Source organism: Saccopteryx leptura, chromosome 2 (genome assembly GCF_036850995.1).
Source record: "Saccopteryx leptura isolate mSacLep1 chromosome 2, mSacLep1_pri_phased_curated, whole genome shotgun sequence".
Lineage (NCBI taxonomy): Eukaryota > Metazoa > Chordata > Mammalia > Chiroptera > Emballonuridae > Saccopteryx > Saccopteryx leptura.
In genome coordinates, this window is record NC_089504.1 from 275834709 (window position 1) to 275853885 (window position 19177).

The 19177-nt window shown below is 38.0% G+C and overlaps 1 protein-coding gene across 1 annotated transcript in view; it reads right to left on the minus strand.

Moving 5' to 3' along the window:
• Window positions 1-11242, minus strand: part of LOC136392018 (membrane cofactor protein-like) — a 33584-nt gene extending 22342 nt beyond the window's left edge. Inside the window, exons 1-3 of the mRNA XM_066364009.1 lie at window positions 11053-11242; window positions 1373-1561; window positions 651-753 (exon numbers count right to left, since the gene is read on the minus strand). Coding sequence (XP_066220106.1) covers window positions 651-753; window positions 1373-1561; window positions 11053-11212 — 452 coding nt within the window. The 5' untranslated portion in view covers window positions 11213-11242. The remainder of the gene's footprint in view (window positions 1-650; window positions 754-1372; window positions 1562-11052) is intronic.
• Between the last annotated feature and the right edge of the window lie 7935 nt (window positions 11243-19177).

The following is a 19177-nucleotide window of genomic DNA, read 5'->3' on the forward strand; positions in this document are numbered from 1 at the left end:
TGGAAGGAATTTCCATTGGCTATAGATGGAGATGGAAGAATAAGAAGTAGGGCTATTCTGTGATAGCTGCCTAGTGTGCAGGAAGAAGTGTTTGCTGATTCAGATTGTTGGCAACAGTCTGAGAGGGTCATGTGTAAGCAGGATACAATGAAACCTGGTGGCCAGCTATCTTTTTTTGAATAAGAGCTGTACTAGCTCTTATACTAACACTTTTCTGAAATAGCTCTGGAAGTTGATTCATAGTTTCATCATATATTCAGGAAAGGGAACAGTCTTCCATTAGTTTCTGCCCTTTGTTCTGTTAACTGATTAATGCCTGCCGCTCTTCTACCCCCCACCCTCCGCTTGCCTGCTATGATGTAATTTAGAAACATATCACCATGATTACTGCATTTTTAATGCCTATGATAGGGTATATTATTATTTACAGTAAGTATTCTAGAATTTTGCTTTTCTTCAATTCTAATTTTTTTGTTCTTATTACATATCTTTTCAGTCTCCATAAAAGGCCCAAGAGTTGCTTGGCTATGAGTACAACGGTCACCCAGAAAGCAAGATGAAATCAACATTATGGGAACACTGAAGAAGAGAAGCAAACCAAACATGGAATTAGTAATATTTACCTATTTCTCTAAGGAGCAACTACTTACCCCTCATTACACTCATAGTGAGCCTGTGAACCAAATGTAGTGCTTCCATTTACGTAGGTTACTTGACCATTTCTTGGTTCTGCTAGGTTTACACAAGATTTTTCTTAAAAAAAATTGAAATTTGTTGTTTTATACAAATGTCAAAACAGATTTGAATCAAAATAAAAATTCTACATTGCTCTATTAAATTCACTAAATTCATGAAAATATTTTCTTGCTTATTAATTTTTCTTAAGTTTATTGAGGTTTCATTGGTTAATAAGATTATATAGGTTTCAAGTATACATTTCCATGATACATGATCTGTACATTGCATTGTATGCCCATGCCCAAAGTCAAAACACCTTCTGTCATCATGTTACTTTTTACTACACTTCTCAACCCTACTTCCTTCTGGTAACCACCATACTGTGTCTGGGTCTATGAGTTTCAGTTTTGTACCCCATATATGAGTGAAATCATATGGTTCGCACTTTTTTTGACTGACTTATTTTGCCTACCATGATATTCTCAAGTCCATTCATGTTGTCGCAAGGGGCCAAACTTTAGAGTCACATTTTCACAGAGAATCAATAGTCAAATAAAAAGATTCCTGGAGCCTGAAAAAATACATTGCTATCTAAAATCTACATTTAAATGAGAAAGCCACCATTGCAGTAGTGGAATATACATCTTAAGTGTGAGAAAATCTCTAGAGCAATAACAGTAAGAAATGTGCTTACTTGTACAGGCCTCCTGGAGGGGTGTCCATGTGTTATCAGCCTGACAAACAGCAGTGGTGGAGACAAGAGGAACAATACGCATGTATCCTAGGCGACACTCATATTCTACTGTGTCCCCAGGTTGATAAACGGTTTGAGAAGCACCTCTGAGCATCATAGACTGGAATTTTGGTGGGACATCACAGGCATCTGGGCAGAACAGAATAAGAACATGAAAATAAAGTATTTTCTCTTTTCAGCAGCCATGGATTGTGCACTGGCAGCGGGCAGGTAGTACAGAATATATGCAAAAGTCCTTGGAAAGATTTTAAGTGATTGTTCCATGCCATGCTTTTACTGGACGATATGCCATGCTTGTTTTCCATACATTCTATCAGCTTTCATTTATTGCAGAATAATTTGAATATTCATTAAACAGTAAAATAAAGATGCAGCTGCAATATTTTTAGCATTAACATATATTTTCAGGTACCAAAAGTATATTTATCTGCATCCTTCCCCATTTTTTCTGAATTCATTTCATGCTCACCTTTCCCCTAAGAAGAGCCCTCAGTCAGATTACTCTCCCATTCTGAAATGCAAGCTGAAGATGATGCCTTGTTACTTCAGGCTCAGTCTCTCCTTGGAAGGCAAGACCTAGGGGTCAGGGATACTGTGCCTTCTTTTCCGAGTACACTCTCTATCTCTTTTCTTTTCCTTTTTTGCTAATCAGTGGATAATGCTTGGCCTGTAAAGTTCTCTGGGGTAGGTATTTGGGCTATACTGCTATATTGTTATGCTATTAGAATTTTTTGGTATTTTTTTTCTATCTAGAATAGTGTCATTTCTACTTTAGCAATTCCACTTCCTTTAAATTATCTGTAGGCCTGAACACCTAAGTAATTTGATAAAATAGTGTGATGGACAAAGCTAAGTCCTAAAGGACTAGAAGAATGCAGGGGCCTCAGCAAAAGGGTAAAGTCATAAGGAGAAAGGAGATAGATCTCTTTAGATCCCTGAGAAACCTTTCTTTTCTTACTCCCTGGGTTGGTATTATATCAGATTGATGATACATTTTTACTTCTATCAAATAATAAAAATTATGTTACTCTTCTAAAATTAAATTCATTGGAATAACATTGGTTAATAACATTATATAAATTTCAGGTGTACACCATTGTAATAGGACATCTGTGCACTCTACGGTGAAATTTAGTCTCCTTCCCCCACCTCCCTTAAACCTCATCATTCTCCCCCCACAACTCATCCCTTCTGGTTGCCACCATTTTGTTTCCTGTAACTCTGAGGGCACTTTTGTTTTGTTTTGTTTGCTTTGTTTTTTATTTGTTGCTTTTTGTTTTATATCCCACATATGAGTGAAATCATATAGTTTTTATTTTTTATGTGCTGACTTACTTCCTTTCCATAATTCTCTCAATGTCTATACACAATGGTTGCAAATGGCAATATTTAACCTTTTTATGACCGAGTAGTATTCCACTGTGTGTGTGTGTGTGTGTGTGTGTGTGTGTGTGTGTGTGTGTATATATATATATATATATATATATATATATACTGCATCTTCTTTATTTAATTATTCATTGAAGAATACTTAGGTTGTTACTATATCTTTGATACTGTGAATAATCCTGAAAAGAACATAGGGTTCCATATATCTTGGTAACTGTTTTCAAATTTTGGGGGTGAATACCCAAGAGAGGGATTGCTAATCATACTAGCTCTATTCTTCTTCTTTTTTTTTTTTGATGAACCTTCATACTATTTTCCATGGTGGCTGGACCACTTTACATTCCCACCAGCAATGCATCAATGTTCCCTTTCCTCCATTTCCTTTCCAATAGACATTTTAACAGGCGTGAGGTGGAATGTCATTGTGGTTTTGATTTACATTTACCTTCCTACTAGTGATGCTGAGCATCTTTTAATATATTGGTACACTATATGTATATCTTCCTTAGAAAATTATCTACCCAGGTCCTTAGTTCATTTTCTAATCAGATTTTTGTTGTTATTGTTGTTGAGCTGTATGAGTTGTTTATATATTTTGGAAATTATCCCTTTATCAGAGGTATCATTTGAAAATATATTTTCTTATTCAGTTGGCTTCCTTTTTGTTTCATTGATGGCTTCTTTTTTCTTTTTAGAGTTTACTTATTAATTTTTATAGAAAGAGAAGAAAGAGAGAAGGGGGAGAGAAGATGGAAGCATCAACTCCCATATGTGCCTTGACCAGGCAAGTTCGGGGTTTTGAACCAGCAACCTCAGCATTTCAGGTTGACACTTTATCCACTGTGCCACCACAGGTCAGGCATGGATGGTTTCTTTTGCTGTGTAGAACCTTTTAAATTTGATGTAGTACCATTTATTTCTTTTTCTTTCTCTTTTTATTTTTCTATTTTTCAGTGTCTTTAGGGTCAAGTTCACAGAAACTCCTCTGAGAACAAGATACCTAAATATAATATGTTTTCTTCTATGTATTTTATTGTTTCAGTTCTCATATTCAAATCCTTAATCCATTCTAAATTAAGTTTTATGAATGGTATCACATTAAAGTCTAGTTTCATTCTTTTCTATGTGTACCATTTATTGATGAGACTTTTATTTAGCCAATGCCTGTTTTTTGGCTCCTTTGTCAAAATTGAGCTGTTCATATACTGTGTGGGGTTATTTCTGTGCTCTCAATTCTGTTCCTTTAGTCTGTGAGTCTTCTTTTCAATCAATACCATACTGTTTCACTCACTGTAGCTATGTAGCATAGTTTGAAGCCAGGGAATATGAAACCTTTAGCTTTGTTCTTTTTTCTCAGGATTGTTTTGACTCTTCAGGGTGTTCTGTAGTTTCATAAAATGTGATGATATTTTGCTCTATTTCTTTGAAAAATGCCATTGACATTTTGATGAGGATTGTATTAAATTTGTAAATTGCTTTAAGTATATGGTTATTTTAAGAGTGTTAAATCTTCTAGTTCATGAACATAAAATATCAATCCATTTTTTGTCTTTTTTAATTTTTTTCATTAATGTATTTTTTCTATATAAAGTTTCTTTGAACCCTTTAAGTTTATTCCTAAGTTTTTATTTTGGTTTTCGCAATTGCAAATATGATTGTTTTGTTTACCTTGCTTTGTGATATTTTGTTAATATATAAGAACACACTGAATATTTGTACATTGATACTGTATCCTGAAACTTACTGTATTTGTTTATTTTTCCTAATAGTCTTTTGATGGAGTCTTTAGGGTTTTCTGTATATAGAAGTTTGTCATAGGATGTTTGGGTTGATGTTTATCAGAGATATTGGCCTGTCAATTTTTTTTGTGTGTGTTCTTCTTGCCAGGATTTGTTATTGGGATAAAATTGGCTTCATAAAATGAGTTTGTAAGTAATGCCTTCTCTTCTATTTTTTGGAAATGGTTGAGATAAATTGATAGTACATTTCTTTGAATGCTTGGCAAGATTAAATGGTAATGCCATCTGGCCCTGGTCTTTTGATTTAGGGGAAGATTTTAATTAATGTTTTAATTAAAACATTAATTACTAGAGATCACTCTACTTAGGTTTTTCAATTCTATTTTTTAAAAATTAAAGTATAGTTGATATATAATATTCCATTGATTATATTATTTTCAGGTGTACATTATAGTGATTTAAAAATTTTATACCTTACAATGAGATCACCCCACTAATTCTAGTAATCATCTCTCAGTGTGAAAACTTATTACAATATTATTGACCACATTGCCCTTCACTTTTTCACCCATCTCACGTCCACCTCCCCTCTGGCAACCATCTCTTTATTCATTATTTCTATGAATCTGCTTTTGTTTGGTTTGGTGGTTTGATTTGTTTTTATATTGAATAGATTCCATATATAAGTGAAATCATATAATATTTATGTTTCTCTTACTTCACTTAGCATAATACCTTCTAGTCCATCCATGTTGTCTCAAATGGCAAGATTTCAGTCTATTTTTATTAAAGCAAAATATTACACTTTCTGTATATACATCACAAATTCTTTATTCATCTACTGATGGACACCTACTTTGTTTTCATATCTTATTATAAGTAATGCTGCAAGGAACAAATATGTGCATATACCTTTTAGATTACCCAGAATTAGAGTTGCCGGGTTGTACTGTAGATCTGTTTTTATTTTATTAAGGAATATCCATACAGCTCTCTAAAGTGACTGCATCAATTTGCAGTGCCACTAATAGTGCACAAAGGTTCTATTTTTTCTGTATATCATTTTCCGACTCTTTAAATATGGTCATCCTGACTGGTGTGATGTGGTATCTCATTGCTGTTTTGATTTGTATTTTCCTGATGATTAGTGATGTTGAGCATCTTTTCCTATGTCTATTGGCCATAAGTGTGCCTTCTTGGAGAAACGTCTTTCATGTCCTCTGCTTATTTTCTGATTGGTTGTTTAATTAATTTTGTTATTGATTTGTATGATTTCCTCATAAGTGTTTGGTTATCAATCCCTTATTTGATATATACACATGGAAGTGTATTCTCTCATTCTGTAGGTTGTCTTTTTGGTTTTTGATGGTTTCCTTTGCCATGCAGTGCACTTGAGTTTGATAAAGTCCCATATGCTTATTTTTGTTTTTGTTTCTCTTGCCTGAGGAGACTACCAAAAAAATCATTACTGAGAGTGATGTCAAACAGTTTACTACCTATGTTTTTTTTTCCTAGAATTTCTATGGTTTCATGCCTTACATTTGAGTATTTAATCGATTTTGAGTTTATAATTGTATGTGGTATAAGAGAGTGATCCAGTTTTGTTTTTCCCCATGTGTCTTTCCAGTTTTCCTAACACTATTGTTGAGGAGACTGTCATTTCTTCATTGTATATTCTTGCCTCTTTTTTGTAGCTTAGTTGACCATATAAGTAAGGGTTTATTTTTGAACTTTCTATTCTGTTCCATTAACCTCTGTGTCTGTTTTTGGTGCCTGTGTGATTGTTTTATAATTATAGCTTTGCAGCAAACTTTTAAATCAGGAAGCATGATATCTCCAGCTTAATTCATCTTTCTTGTGTTTTGCTATTGGGATCTTCTGTTGTTTTATATCAATTTTAGGATTATTTGTTTCAGTTCTGAGAAGGTCATGAATATTTTAATAAGAATTGCTGAATGTAAAGATTGCTTTGGTTAGTATGTTAATACTAACTTCTCAAATCATGAGCCTGGTACATCCTTCTATTTATGTGTCCTATTTAATTTTTTTCTTCAATGTTTTATAGTTTTCAAGTACATGCCTTATCTCTTTTTAAATTTTTTTCTTTTCCAAGTGAGAAGAGGAGAGATATTGAGACAGACTTCCACATATGCTTCAACTGGGATTCACCTGGCAACCCCCATCTGGGGCCGATCCTCTGCCCATCTGGGGCCATGCTAGCAACCGAGCTATTTTTAGCACCTGAAGTGGAGGCTGCAGGGAACCAACCTCAGCACCTGAGGCTGATGCACTTGAGCCAATAGAGCCATGGCTGTGGAATGGGAAGAGGGAGAGAGAGAGAGAGAAAGAGAGAGAGAGAGAGAGAGAAGGGGAGGGAGAGAGGGGGAGAAGCAGATGGTTGCTTCTCCTGTGTGCCCTGACCAGGAATCAAATCCTGGATGTCTGCACGTCAAGCCTGCCTCTACAACTAAACCAACCAGCCAGAGCCACCTTACCTCTTTATGATTAATTTTATTCTCAGTATTATTTTCCATGCATTTGTAAATGAGATTTATAAAAAAAATTTCCTTCTGACTTTTTGTTATTCATGTATAGGAACATGTTGGACTTCTGTATATTAATTTTGTATCCTGCCACCTTAATTCCTTTATTAACTCTATTAATTTGCCTGACCAGGCGGTGGCACAGTGGATAGAACGTCGAACTGGGATGCAGAGAACCCAGTTTCAAGACCCCGAGGTCACCAGCTTGAGCGTGGGCTCATCTGGTTTGAGCAAAGCTCACCAGTACCCAAGGTTGCTGGCTTGAGCAAGGGGTTACTTGGTCTGCTGAAGGCCCATGGTCAAGGCACATATGAGAAAGCAATCAATGAACAACTAAGGTGTTGCAATGAAAAACTAATGATTGATGCTTCTCATCTCTCCCTGTTCCTGTCTGTTTGTCCCTATCTATCCATCTCTCTGACTCTCTCTCTGTCTCTGTAAAAAGAGAGAGAGAGAGAGAGAGAGAGACAAAAAATACCTCTATTAATTTATTGGTGGATTTTTTGGGATTTTCCATGTATAGTATCATGTCATTACAAAATGCTTACAATTTTACTTCTTTCTTTACAATTTGGATGCTTTTTATTTATTGTTCTTGTTTGATTGCTGTAGGTCAGAATTTTGATAATATATCAAATAAAAGTGAGAGTGGGCATTATTTTCTTATTCCTGAGAACTTTTGAACATGTTAGCTGTGTGTTTGCTATATATGGCTTGATAAAGTTAAGGTAAATTCTTTCTATATCACTTTGTTTAGTGTTTTTATCATAAATAGATGTTAAATTATGTCAAATGCTTTTTCTGTATCTACTGAGATAATATAATTTTAATCATTGGTTTTATTGATGTGATAAATTACATTAATTGTTTTTTGGATGTTGAACCATTTTTGCACTCCTAGTATAAATCCCACTGATCATGGAATATACAGGGTGGGGAAAAAGTAGGTTTATAGTTGTGAGTACATAAATAAAGAGTTTATTCTTACATTATTATTTATTAATGTATTATATTATTTTTCATATGAAAAACTGCAAACCTACTTTTGATTTATATTGAATTTGGTTTAAATCTTGTTGAGAATTTTTATGTCTATGTTCATCAGGGTAATTGGCCTCTACAGTAATTATTTTTTTGGTAGTGTCTTTGTCTGGATTAGATATCAGACTAATGCTAGCATAAAATAAGTTTGGAAATATTCCTTCTTCTTCAATAATCAGAGATAGTTTCAGAAGAATAGGTAATAATTCTTTATTTGGTAGAATTCACATGTTAAGCTGTTTGGTCCTGGACTTCATTTTTGTTGTTAATTTTCTTTAAATAGCTTCGATTTCATTCCTAGTAATTGATGTGTTCAGATTCTGTTTCTTCCTGGTTTAGCCTTGGAAACTTGTATGTTTCTAAAAACTTCTTCTTCTTCTTTTTTTTCTTCTTCTTCTTCTTCTTCTTCTTCTTCTTCTTCTTCTTCTTCTTCTTCTTCTTCTTCTTCTTCTTCTTCGGTTATCCAATGTGTTGGCATATTGTTGTTCATAATATTCTTTAATGATCTATTGAATTTCTGTGTTGTCCAGTGTAATGTCTTCTGTTTCACTTCTATTTTATTTGTGTCCTCTCTCTTTTTGCATTATGATTCTTGCTAGAGGTTTGTTAATGTTATTAATCCTTTCAAAGAACCACCTCTTAGTTTCACTGATATTTTCTATTATTTTACTATTTTCTATTTCTTTATTTTTATCTGGTGTTTATTATTTCCTTTCTACTACTTAGTTTGGGGTTTGTTTGCTCCTCTTTTTCTAGTTCCTTTAGATGAAAATTAGATTGTTTATTTGGGATTATTTCTGCTTCTTAATGAAGACATGGATAACTATAAACTTTCCTTTTATAAAGGCTTTTCCTGTCTCACATTCATTTTGTAAGGTTTGTTTTTATTTTCATTTTTCTCAAGGTAGATTTTGTTTTCCTGTTTGATTTGAGTTTTTATGGGCTGTTAACCCAAGCTGACTATATTATGATACATATTTTATGGCACTTAATAGTTATAAAAGAGTGGTAATGCCAAGGCAAAAAAAAATTGGGACATTTGCAGACAAAAGTGTGACAAGACAAAAAGGATCTCTGTGGTATAATGGTGATAGAATAGAAAAGATAGTTTTGGAAGAGTGACTACAAGTTAGGGGGAATTTGAGCTGGAGTGTGTGGGTCTTCCTGACATGGTTTGCTCAGAGAAGGTCCCTAAGCAGGTAACATCACAACTGAGTTTGAAGGATAAGGATCCAATTATGGAAGAGGCAAGAGGAGAATGTCCCCAGGTGGAGGGATGGAAGCCCCAAAGTTGTAGAGTTTGGCCCTCCTGATAAACACAAAAGTCTTCCTTTCCACCAGTCATTTGCTAAATACTGTCAGAGAATCATGCTCCTTCCCCCCAGAGCACCTGTCTTGGGATATAACATATTAGTACTATGGTTTGGCTACTGTCTCCAGTTCCAATAGATTACAGCAAATACTTATTGATTGCTTACTGTGTGCTGGCACTGGGGATCTAAGAGTGAGCAAAACACAGTCACAGTCTATGTTCATATGTGATTGGGTGCGAACAGACAAATAGTGAAACAAGGATCTTAAAAATAGAAATGGTTTGTTACTACTACCAGTGTATCCCGAGTACCAACACCAGATCTGCCACATACAAGGCAAATGTTTATTGAATGATTTATTTTATGGACAGAATGCAGCATACAAACCGTATATGTAATAGGAGTGTAAAAATAATTAGGGTATAGAATCACACATGTATATAAAGACAGTTGGAAATACGTACGCCAAATTATTCAATAGTTGTTTTTGAATTGTATTTGTTTTATATAACAAGCATCTGTGTGGATATTATTATATATATGAAACACAAAACAAATTTAGTGGATGGCCTTCAGCTTCTTTTATGAGCTTTGGTAAAAGTCTATTGATATTATTTATTATTTATTTCTTAGGGCTCTCACTTCTCATTACATTTGATTACTAATATTTTTTAGGTTGCTTCGAATCTCCCTTCAAATAGGCACCAGCCTAATGAAAAAAAGAAAACATTTCCCAAAGACATTCGGGAATAGAATAGAAAATGTTCTATAATGGATGGGAATAGTGACACCATGGTTCAAAACAAACAAACAAAACAATAGCTTGCAAACCAATTACCAATTAATTTGAGGGCAGCAAGGAGCCCCCAAATTTGTGTACAACAAGCACTGTGAGCCTCTCTTAATCCCAGAACTCAGAGTTAGCTCTCACCCAAGTGCTTTGTGTACAACACGCGCTCCCCAACCTCGATAAAAAGCAAGCAGTGAGCTTTCTTTCCCCACACTCCACACACCTGGCCTGGAAATTTAAATAAAGCACACACCTAGTAACACCAGGCCCCGGATCACCCAGGCAAACCCTTGGGGCATCAACACTCCAGTCATGGTAATATCATCCCGCCTAGGAAACACAGGGCAAACACTCCCCACTGGAACAGAATGGGTCCTAGCAACATCCCACGCACCGGGGCACTCCAGAGCAAGCCCTCACTTTAAGCACAGGTGAGGGTTTCCCATCCCGATTGACGCAGTCCCCAATCACCTGCAGGCTTGTGCTAGGGACACAGCTTGATCTTGGACAACTTGGTCTTGGGCAAAACTGGCTGCGTCCAGAGCCCCGCGAGGCTCAGTCACTATCGCCAGGCAGCCCTCACTGCGGGCACCACGGGGTCGCCACACCGTGAATTCGCCACAGCACATCCCTGAGGATCTGTGGCTGAGCCTTCCACCCCAACCCCGCACCACCCGGGCGATCAAGCCTGGCGCCTCCAACCCCACCCACCAGGCAAAGTTCCCTCTGCCCTGGGCTCAGGGAGGCCAGCTCCCCAACCCGCTCCAGTTCGTCTCCAGAGCTCACAACCTTTCCGGTCCCCTACCGGAGCCTGAGGGTAGCAGGAGCACTAGGGTCACCAAATGGATCCCAACGAAGCGCCAAGAAGAAAAGAGACTCTCGAGATGGTAGGAAGGTGCCCTGCGCGGCTTGGGAGACACCGTCATTTTCCGGATATCAATGGAAAACTGACAGACAGTGAGCATTCACTTTATTTATTGTTGCGGATGTAACAAATGAGGTACCACTGGTGGGTGTGGTTTTCTGTGACGTAAAGGATGGGTGGGCCATTGGCGGCTGCCTTACGGGTCCTCGGCGCCACGCCCGGGGCAGTTAGCACAAGAGGGAGCGGGGTGTGGCCTGGCCATGGTCACCCACCCCCACCCGCTGACAGCTCTGGCTTCGTGCGCATTCGCGGGGTTGATCCTTCTATCAATACTTTGCTACCTTAGCACAGCCGTGCTTTGCTGGAAATGGTTGCTCATCCTCGCGTTCCTAAGTAGGCAGTTATTACCCCATTCAGGAAAGGTGGAAAGGAAACAAGAGCTGGCCAAACAAAGTGTCCTTATACTTTTCCTGGAACTCTGAATTGCAGAATAAAACACATGAACCTCAAAATAGAAACCGAGGAAATAGAGCCTAGACCAGGGATCGGGAAACTTTTTGGCTGAGAGAGCCATGACGCCACATATTTTAAAATGTAATTCTGTGAGGGCCATACAAAGTCCCATGTACCTTACGCATTATCCAATAAGAATTTGGTGTTGTCTTGGAGGACAGCTGTGATTGGCTCCAGCCACCCGCAAGCATGAACATGAGATAGGAAATGAATGGATTGTAATACATGAGAATGTTTTATATTTTTAACGTTACTATTTTTTTTTATTAAAGATTTGTCTGCGAGCCAGATGCAGCCATCAGAAGAGCCACATCTGGCTGGTGAGCCATAGGTTCCCAACCCCTGGTCTAGATAGTAGGTTGCCAAAGAGCCAGCACATGTAAGGTTCCACTTTTTTTCCCTGGGGCCTCCAGACTGTTAGTAGTGCCAAGGCCTTTGTTCTAATTTGGAATTAATCAGCCATAACTAGGGACAATACTTGAGATTTCTGCAGTTTCTGGTCTCTACTGAATTCTCCCTCTCAAGGCCTGCTAGGTTTTGAAATCACAAAAATGGTTTGTCTATTGCACCTCTAACCCGGATGTAAATAACTTTTCCCTACTCCCTTGAGATGACCCCTGGGCTGGTAAATTATTAAGCACTGTGCCATTATGCATGCTGGAATTCAACCTATGAGGCACTTGCCCTTCCAAACTAAGTGTTTTATTGAAGATGAAATACACATGCTTGAAGAAAGGTGAGGACAAAGGTGTTTTAAATTAAAAAAATAATAATTTATTGTTTTTTTTAGAGAGACAGGAAGGGGAGAAAGAGAGAGAAACATCAGCTTTGTTGTTCCACTTATTCATGCCATCATTGGTAGATTCTTGCATGTGCCCTGACCTGGGATCAACTCTACCCCGCCAGGGCCCAAGGGTGTTTTAAGTGTCAAATTCCTAAATGTGATTAATGCCATGATTGGTGGGATTGGTAGGAATTAGTAAGAAGGAGACTTTTGTGGTGAAGCAATCTCAATTCTGGAACATTAAAAATGAGCAAGATCTATTTTTAGACTTGTGAAAAAATCTGTAAGACTATTAAAAGAAAAAATATATAATGAAGGATATTAAAGAGCACACAAAAGGAGATGACACTTTGTTCCTTACTTAACAAGGAATCAAAACATCAACAATTGTGACTAAATGTATTGGGAGTGGCAGCACGCTCAAATTTTAGTTTTTAATATAACTTTTTGCACCCTGGCTGGCTAGCTAAACTGTAGAGCGTTGGCCCGGTGTGTTGAAGTTCTGGGTTTGATTCCTAGCCAGGGCACACAGGAGAAGTGCTCATCTGCTTCTCCACCATTCCCCCTCTACTTCCTCTCTGTCTCTCTTTTCCCCTCCCACAGCCAAGGCTCTACTGGAGCAAAGTTGGCCCAGGTGCTGAATGGCTCCAGTTGCTGTGGAGCAACACCCCAGATGGGCAGAGCATCACCCTCTCATGGTCATGCCAGGTGGATCCTGGTCTGGCGCATGTGGGAGTCTGTCTTTCTGCCTTCCTGCTTCTCACTTCAGAAAAATACAAAAATTATCAATGTCAATATCTATATCTATATATAACTATTTTTGTATGTTAAAAGTTTTTAAACAGAGATAGCTTAAACCATCATTTCTGCTTCGAGTTTATCCCAGAGAAATCAGCAGAGCTGTAAGCAAGGATGAACTTTGGAAAAACATAAACACTAAATGTCTAGTAAGAATGTTAGAGAATTTATGGGATTGAATTCTATGCAGCATGCAGTGTAAAAATATCAGTATGAGTACCTATAATATATTTGTCAGTGAACAAAGCAGACTGCAAATCAGCAGGTGAGTTTTGGATTTGTTTTATAAAAGAGTGTACATTTTAAAAGTAAGGTTCCATTGTAAAAGTAAGGTTAGTTGGAAATATACCAAAATTAACTCATAGTTCAGGGGCTGGGAACCTTTTTGGCTCTCTCATGAGAGAGCCATGAACGCCACAGATTTTAAAATGTAATTTCGTGAGAGCCATACAATATGTTTAACACTAAATACAAGTAAATGTGTGCATTTTATGTAAGACTAATACTTTTAAATACAATGAGTCTCTGAATTCTTTTTAATAACATTGTTATGCTGTTGCTAACCAATGATGAATAAAGTACTTCTTACCATTAATGCGACTTCTGGTGCTGCACGGTTTTGCTGATGGCTTTGTAGTCTGGTTGATACATGGTGAGGTTAAGCTTCATGCAGGCATTGAGACTTCCATTTGTTAAACGTGATCGTAGGTTGGTCTTAACATTCTTTAGATGTGAGAAAGACTGCTCACATGCATACGTAGAGCCAAACATTTTCAGTACAGCAATACTCACATGCTACAGTGTGTGGTATGTGATGGGAAGCGTGTTCCAAGTTTTGACAATCAGCTGGTCCGCGGGTTGAAGTTTTTCCATTTCTTCCCACTTGTGTTTGCTCGCCAACTCTGCTTGCTGTCATGCAAGTCTTTCCAAATCTTCATTCAGTGACTTGAACTTATTCACCCACATATCTGAGGCCTTCAGGTCAGCAGCTTGTAGCTCAAAATCTCTGATGGAGACACCAGGGATGTATATCAGGTCGGCGCTGTCCACTGCACACTCATGTGGATGGGTGATGAACTTAAAAAGACGAGTGTGCTCGCAAAATTCTCCAAAGCCCGCTTTGAATGACTGCAGGAGATTAGATGTGAAGCCTGCTAGCTGCTGGAGATCAAGATGTTGAGCAGGGTCACTTGCTGTGCATGCATCTTTAAACTCTCCCAGTTTTTCAAAGTGTAGTAAATGAACTGTTTCAATGTCGATGAAGAGTTCCAGCTTGTTTTCAAATGCAAACACTGCTTGTTGAAGGGATAAGACTGTATTTCCAATGCCTTGCATTTTCACATTGAGCTGGTTCAGATGTTCAGTCATGTCCACGAGATAGTAGAACTCCAGGAGCCACTCAGTGTTAGCTAACTCAGGATGCTCAATGCTTTTCATTTCAAGAAAAGTCCAGATTTTGCTCAGACAAGCTGCGAAATGGCTGAGCACCTTTCCTCTTGACAACCAATGCACATTGCTGTGCAGAAGCAGACCAGGATAATTATTGCCAACTTCATCCAGCAGTGTTTTAAACTGGTGCTCATTTAAAGCTTGGGCCACAATAAAGTTGACCACCCGAATGACCAGCAACATCACCTCACCAAGCTGCTCACCACACATCTGAGCACAAAGCGCCACTGATGTAGGATGCAGTGAAAACTTAGAATGGGTCTCTTTTCATGTTCACGAAGAAGCGCTACGAATCCTGTTTTTCCCCACCATGCACGGAGCACCATCAGTACACACCGAAATAAGTTTATCCATTGGTAGATTTTTTCCTTTAGCGAACTCAGTGAAAGATTTGAATAAATCCTCCTCTCTTGTTGTCTCTTTCATAGGCAAAACAGCAAGACTTTCCTCAAATAGTGTGTAAGGGACAGCATACCTTGCAATTCCGCATATTTCATTTTCGTTGTACTTTTTCAGTTTTCTATATTGCTTTGTTACAACTGGAATCAGGTGAAGAGTGAAATGTAATAATCCTACTTCTATATCACTGTTATTTTTGTTCATAAACAGTGCAGATGAACCTATTTCACACAGGGTTAAGCAATGAAAGGATGGTGAAGAAATTCGTTTCCTCTCTCTGTCAAAACCTCAAGTGCTTCTTCTACAATTATAAAATTTCTATGTATTTAAACAATTTTGCATCTGAGGTGTACTAAAGACTTTCTGGGTTCAACTAATCATAGAATTTCATCTTCCTCCTAAACTAACACAATGTTTGGGTTCATAGCTGAGCATATAAGACAGTGTAGAGGTGATACATAAAATGATTGACCCTGAGAAAAATACAGCTGCTGTGGTTAATTTGGCTCAATTTTGGGGTGTATGAACTTGAAGAGGCCCTCATCTTTCTATGTCTGTTTTGCATTTATAAGTTGGGGGGATAATACCTACCTGCAGTGGTGGGATTCAGCCTATTTGCTCTGGTTGGACAAAACTGATACCTAATTTTTTGTTGAGTTTGGCGAACTGGTTGTTAAAATGGCTTTTGTAATCAGGGTTCTCTCTAAGGTGGAAGACTGGGTAGCCACTCAATGTCGAAATCAAATTTACATTTCTTACTCTTCTTTTTTTTTACAAAGAGAGGGATAGATAAGGGATAGATAGAGACAGAGAGGGGGATAGATAAGGACAGACAGACAGGAACAGAGAGAGATGAGAAGCATCAATCATTAGTTTTTTGTTGCAACACCTTAGTTGTTCATTGATTGCTTTCTGAAATGTGCCTTGACTGTGGGGCTACAGCAGACCAAGTATCTCCTTGCTCGAGCCAGCAACCTTGGGTCCAAGCTGGTGAGCTTTGCTCAAACCAGATGAGCCTGTGCTCAAGCTGGCGACCTCTGGGTCTTGAACCTGGGTCCTCGGCATCCCAGTCTGACATTCTATTTCCTGTGCCACCTCCTGGACAGGCCATTTCTTACTCTTTTTTAACATTCATCTCCACAACAGCATATTCTAAGTGCCCATAGTAATGTTCATTCTGTCCATAGGTGAAAAATAATGCAAATGAGAATGTCAATCAAGAAGCAATATGAAAATATCTTAAATAATCATTTTATTGTTTTTTAGTCATGTATTATTTACTATTTTTTATTAATATTTTAGAACTCTTTCTTATAACATAATCTAGTTTTGTGTATCTCATTTTTTGTTCTTATTAAAGTATTAAATGCATGAAATAATAAGCTACCTTTTGGTGTATCATTTTGTTATACTTAAAACAGTTATTAGGGCAGAGGACCAGTTGTTAAATTATTTGAATCTCACCACTGGCTCAAATTCATAACCACAGTCTAGCAGCCTTTGTTTACAGAGGTCACTCAGGCACTCAGCATTACAGGGAAGACCCACAGACTGGGCTCCCATGTCTCTTGCACAGTGTTCCTGCCATCTGAGTTGACCCTTACAAGAGAGCTTGAGTAGGACTGAGACTTTCCCAGTCTAATTGGAGCTGTGCAGCTCAATCAGCATTTGCATCTGCACTGATCAATAAGAGTGGCTAAATTCTGACAAATCAAGACACTGTGTTTTGGACTAATCAAACTGTGTGGATTTGGAGCTCTCATTTGCTTGGGAACATAGCAATCCAGGTCAGGGAGAGAAGTCTCCCTATATGAGCCAGCTTCACCTCTATTTTGGGGAAGGACACTTTCAGATTCCAATGAAGACTTTCTTTTTTCTGCTGGAGCTGAAGCACTTGGATCAGCGTTGCCAGGGTCGCATAGTGGGCCTTCTCACAGTCATGCAATCCAGCAGTTGAGCTGTTATGTAGTCCTGCTGTTTCACGATTGAACTATCTCACAGCTGTGCTTTTCCACAGCTGTGCTGTTTCAGGGTTGAGCAGTTTTCACTGAATAAATTCCTTCCCCTCACCGCACCTCAAACTGGGGAGTTCTGTTGGCATTGAATTGGCAATGATTACCTCTGTCAACAAAATAACACCACAGTATCTTTGATTATGAAATTCAGGCACTCCATATGACAATTATAGAAGGTACAATTAAGGAGACAGTGAATGGGAAACTCAACGAGGGGGAGTTATCATTTATCTTCATTCTTACAGTTATAAAAGTGATATAACAGAAATGTCTGTGGCTCAATCTCGGCACTTATTTGTGACAAGAGAATCCATTATTCTCTGAAAACATTCTACACAATATGATATGTCAATTATATCTCAAAGCTGAAAAAACCTTCCCATCTTATCTAAGTGTCAGTAGATTACAAACTACAAACCCTAACCTATGTCCAAGAATAGCAGAGCTGTTGCTTGTTTCTTATTCAATACTAGGCTTGCCCTTGTAGCATACAATAATTGACTCAATTTTGCATGATTTCTGGAAGTCAGTACACTGTGTTAAATCCTGCTCTTTAGCACAAATATGCAAAATCTTAAAATATGTAATAAAGTTCATTTGCATTAGAATATTAGGGATCAGGCATTACAATATTTTAGAACACCAGAGTTGCCTGCTTTCCTTAAACCTAGATTCTGCTTTAACAATGCAAATGCAAATTCCTCCTGTTCCAGGTCCTTCAGCATTCTCGCAGAAAATGTATCGTTAGTCACCTTGAATGTTCTCCCTGCGTATACTGTACAAGTATAAAAAATAACTAAAATTAAAACCAAATAAAATTTCATAAAATTATTAGTTACAGTCAAGCTCATTTTCATCCAGTGTTGGTATTAGAAAGATTGCTTCTGTGTTTTTAAACCACAGATCATATTGTTTGGTTGGCCAGGCAGCAAGCCCTTAACTGAAGTCTTAGGCAATTTTGGATATCTTTATTAGGTTGAAACCTCACATTTCTTAAGTAAATATAAGCCTTTTCCTTCTATCTTTTAAAGTTTTTATGTAGAAATGGACTGTGGGAGTTGAGAATCTCTAATGAAGAGGTTCTCAACCTTACCTGTATATTAGAAGCACTTGGCAAGCTTAAAAAAGAATCTCTTTGCCCAGGACACATTGCAGATCAATTATGTGGGAAAACTCTGGGGGGTGGGACCCATTCATTGGTAAAGCTCCTCGAGTGTTCGCAATGTGATCTGATTTAATTCAAATCAGCAAAGAGAACAAGTATTTTTATTTTTGCATTAACCAAAACTAATCCAGATATTAGTTACACAATCAAAGTTTAAAATTTTATTGTTGGTTTTGGGTTTTTTATTACTTAGCCATACCCATGCATTAAACTGATGCTGAAAAGTCAGCAGACTGGTGTGCACAGAGACTTAGATGTGGTTAACTCAAGCTAGGGAACGTGATACCGGGCAGGAATCAGAAGCCTCAGGGAGTGAGCACTGCGCTGGTCTGGGAAGATGCCCAGGGCCTGACAGGACCATAGGCAATTCAGGCACCAGGGAGCTAGGATACGTACAGGGCAGCTGGTCCGGCTTGACTGAGAGGAGGTTACCTGAAGAAATGCAGCAGAAAGAGGTGGCTTGGGAAGAAATTTGGGATTTAATGGTAGAAAGTCTTACAGCATCATGCTGAGGAACTTGGACTTCATGCTGTGGGGTATGTGGTGTCACTGGACACCTGAGAGCAGGAGAGGCCTGTGATGGGCTGAGAGTGGAGAAGCCCGGATGCTCTTCAGGCTCTGAGACGTGGGGGCAGGAGTGCCGACTGTGGGGGTGGAGCCGTCAGAGGGGACGGACCGATTAGAATCATACTCTGATGTGAAAGAAAACACACTGGAAATAAACATGTCACAAATTAAACTTTTCCATTCAACATTTTATATTTACCTGATTTGAAGAACAAATCTTCAAAATAAATAAATAAATAAAACCTCTATGAGATGAATTTCTCATTTCACTGAATATACATTGTTCCAGTTTTAAGAAAGTTTTAATTTCCTGAGCAGCTTGGCAATTGGAGAAGCATCAATGGCCAGGCGGTCTATGTTCTAGTATCTTCTCAG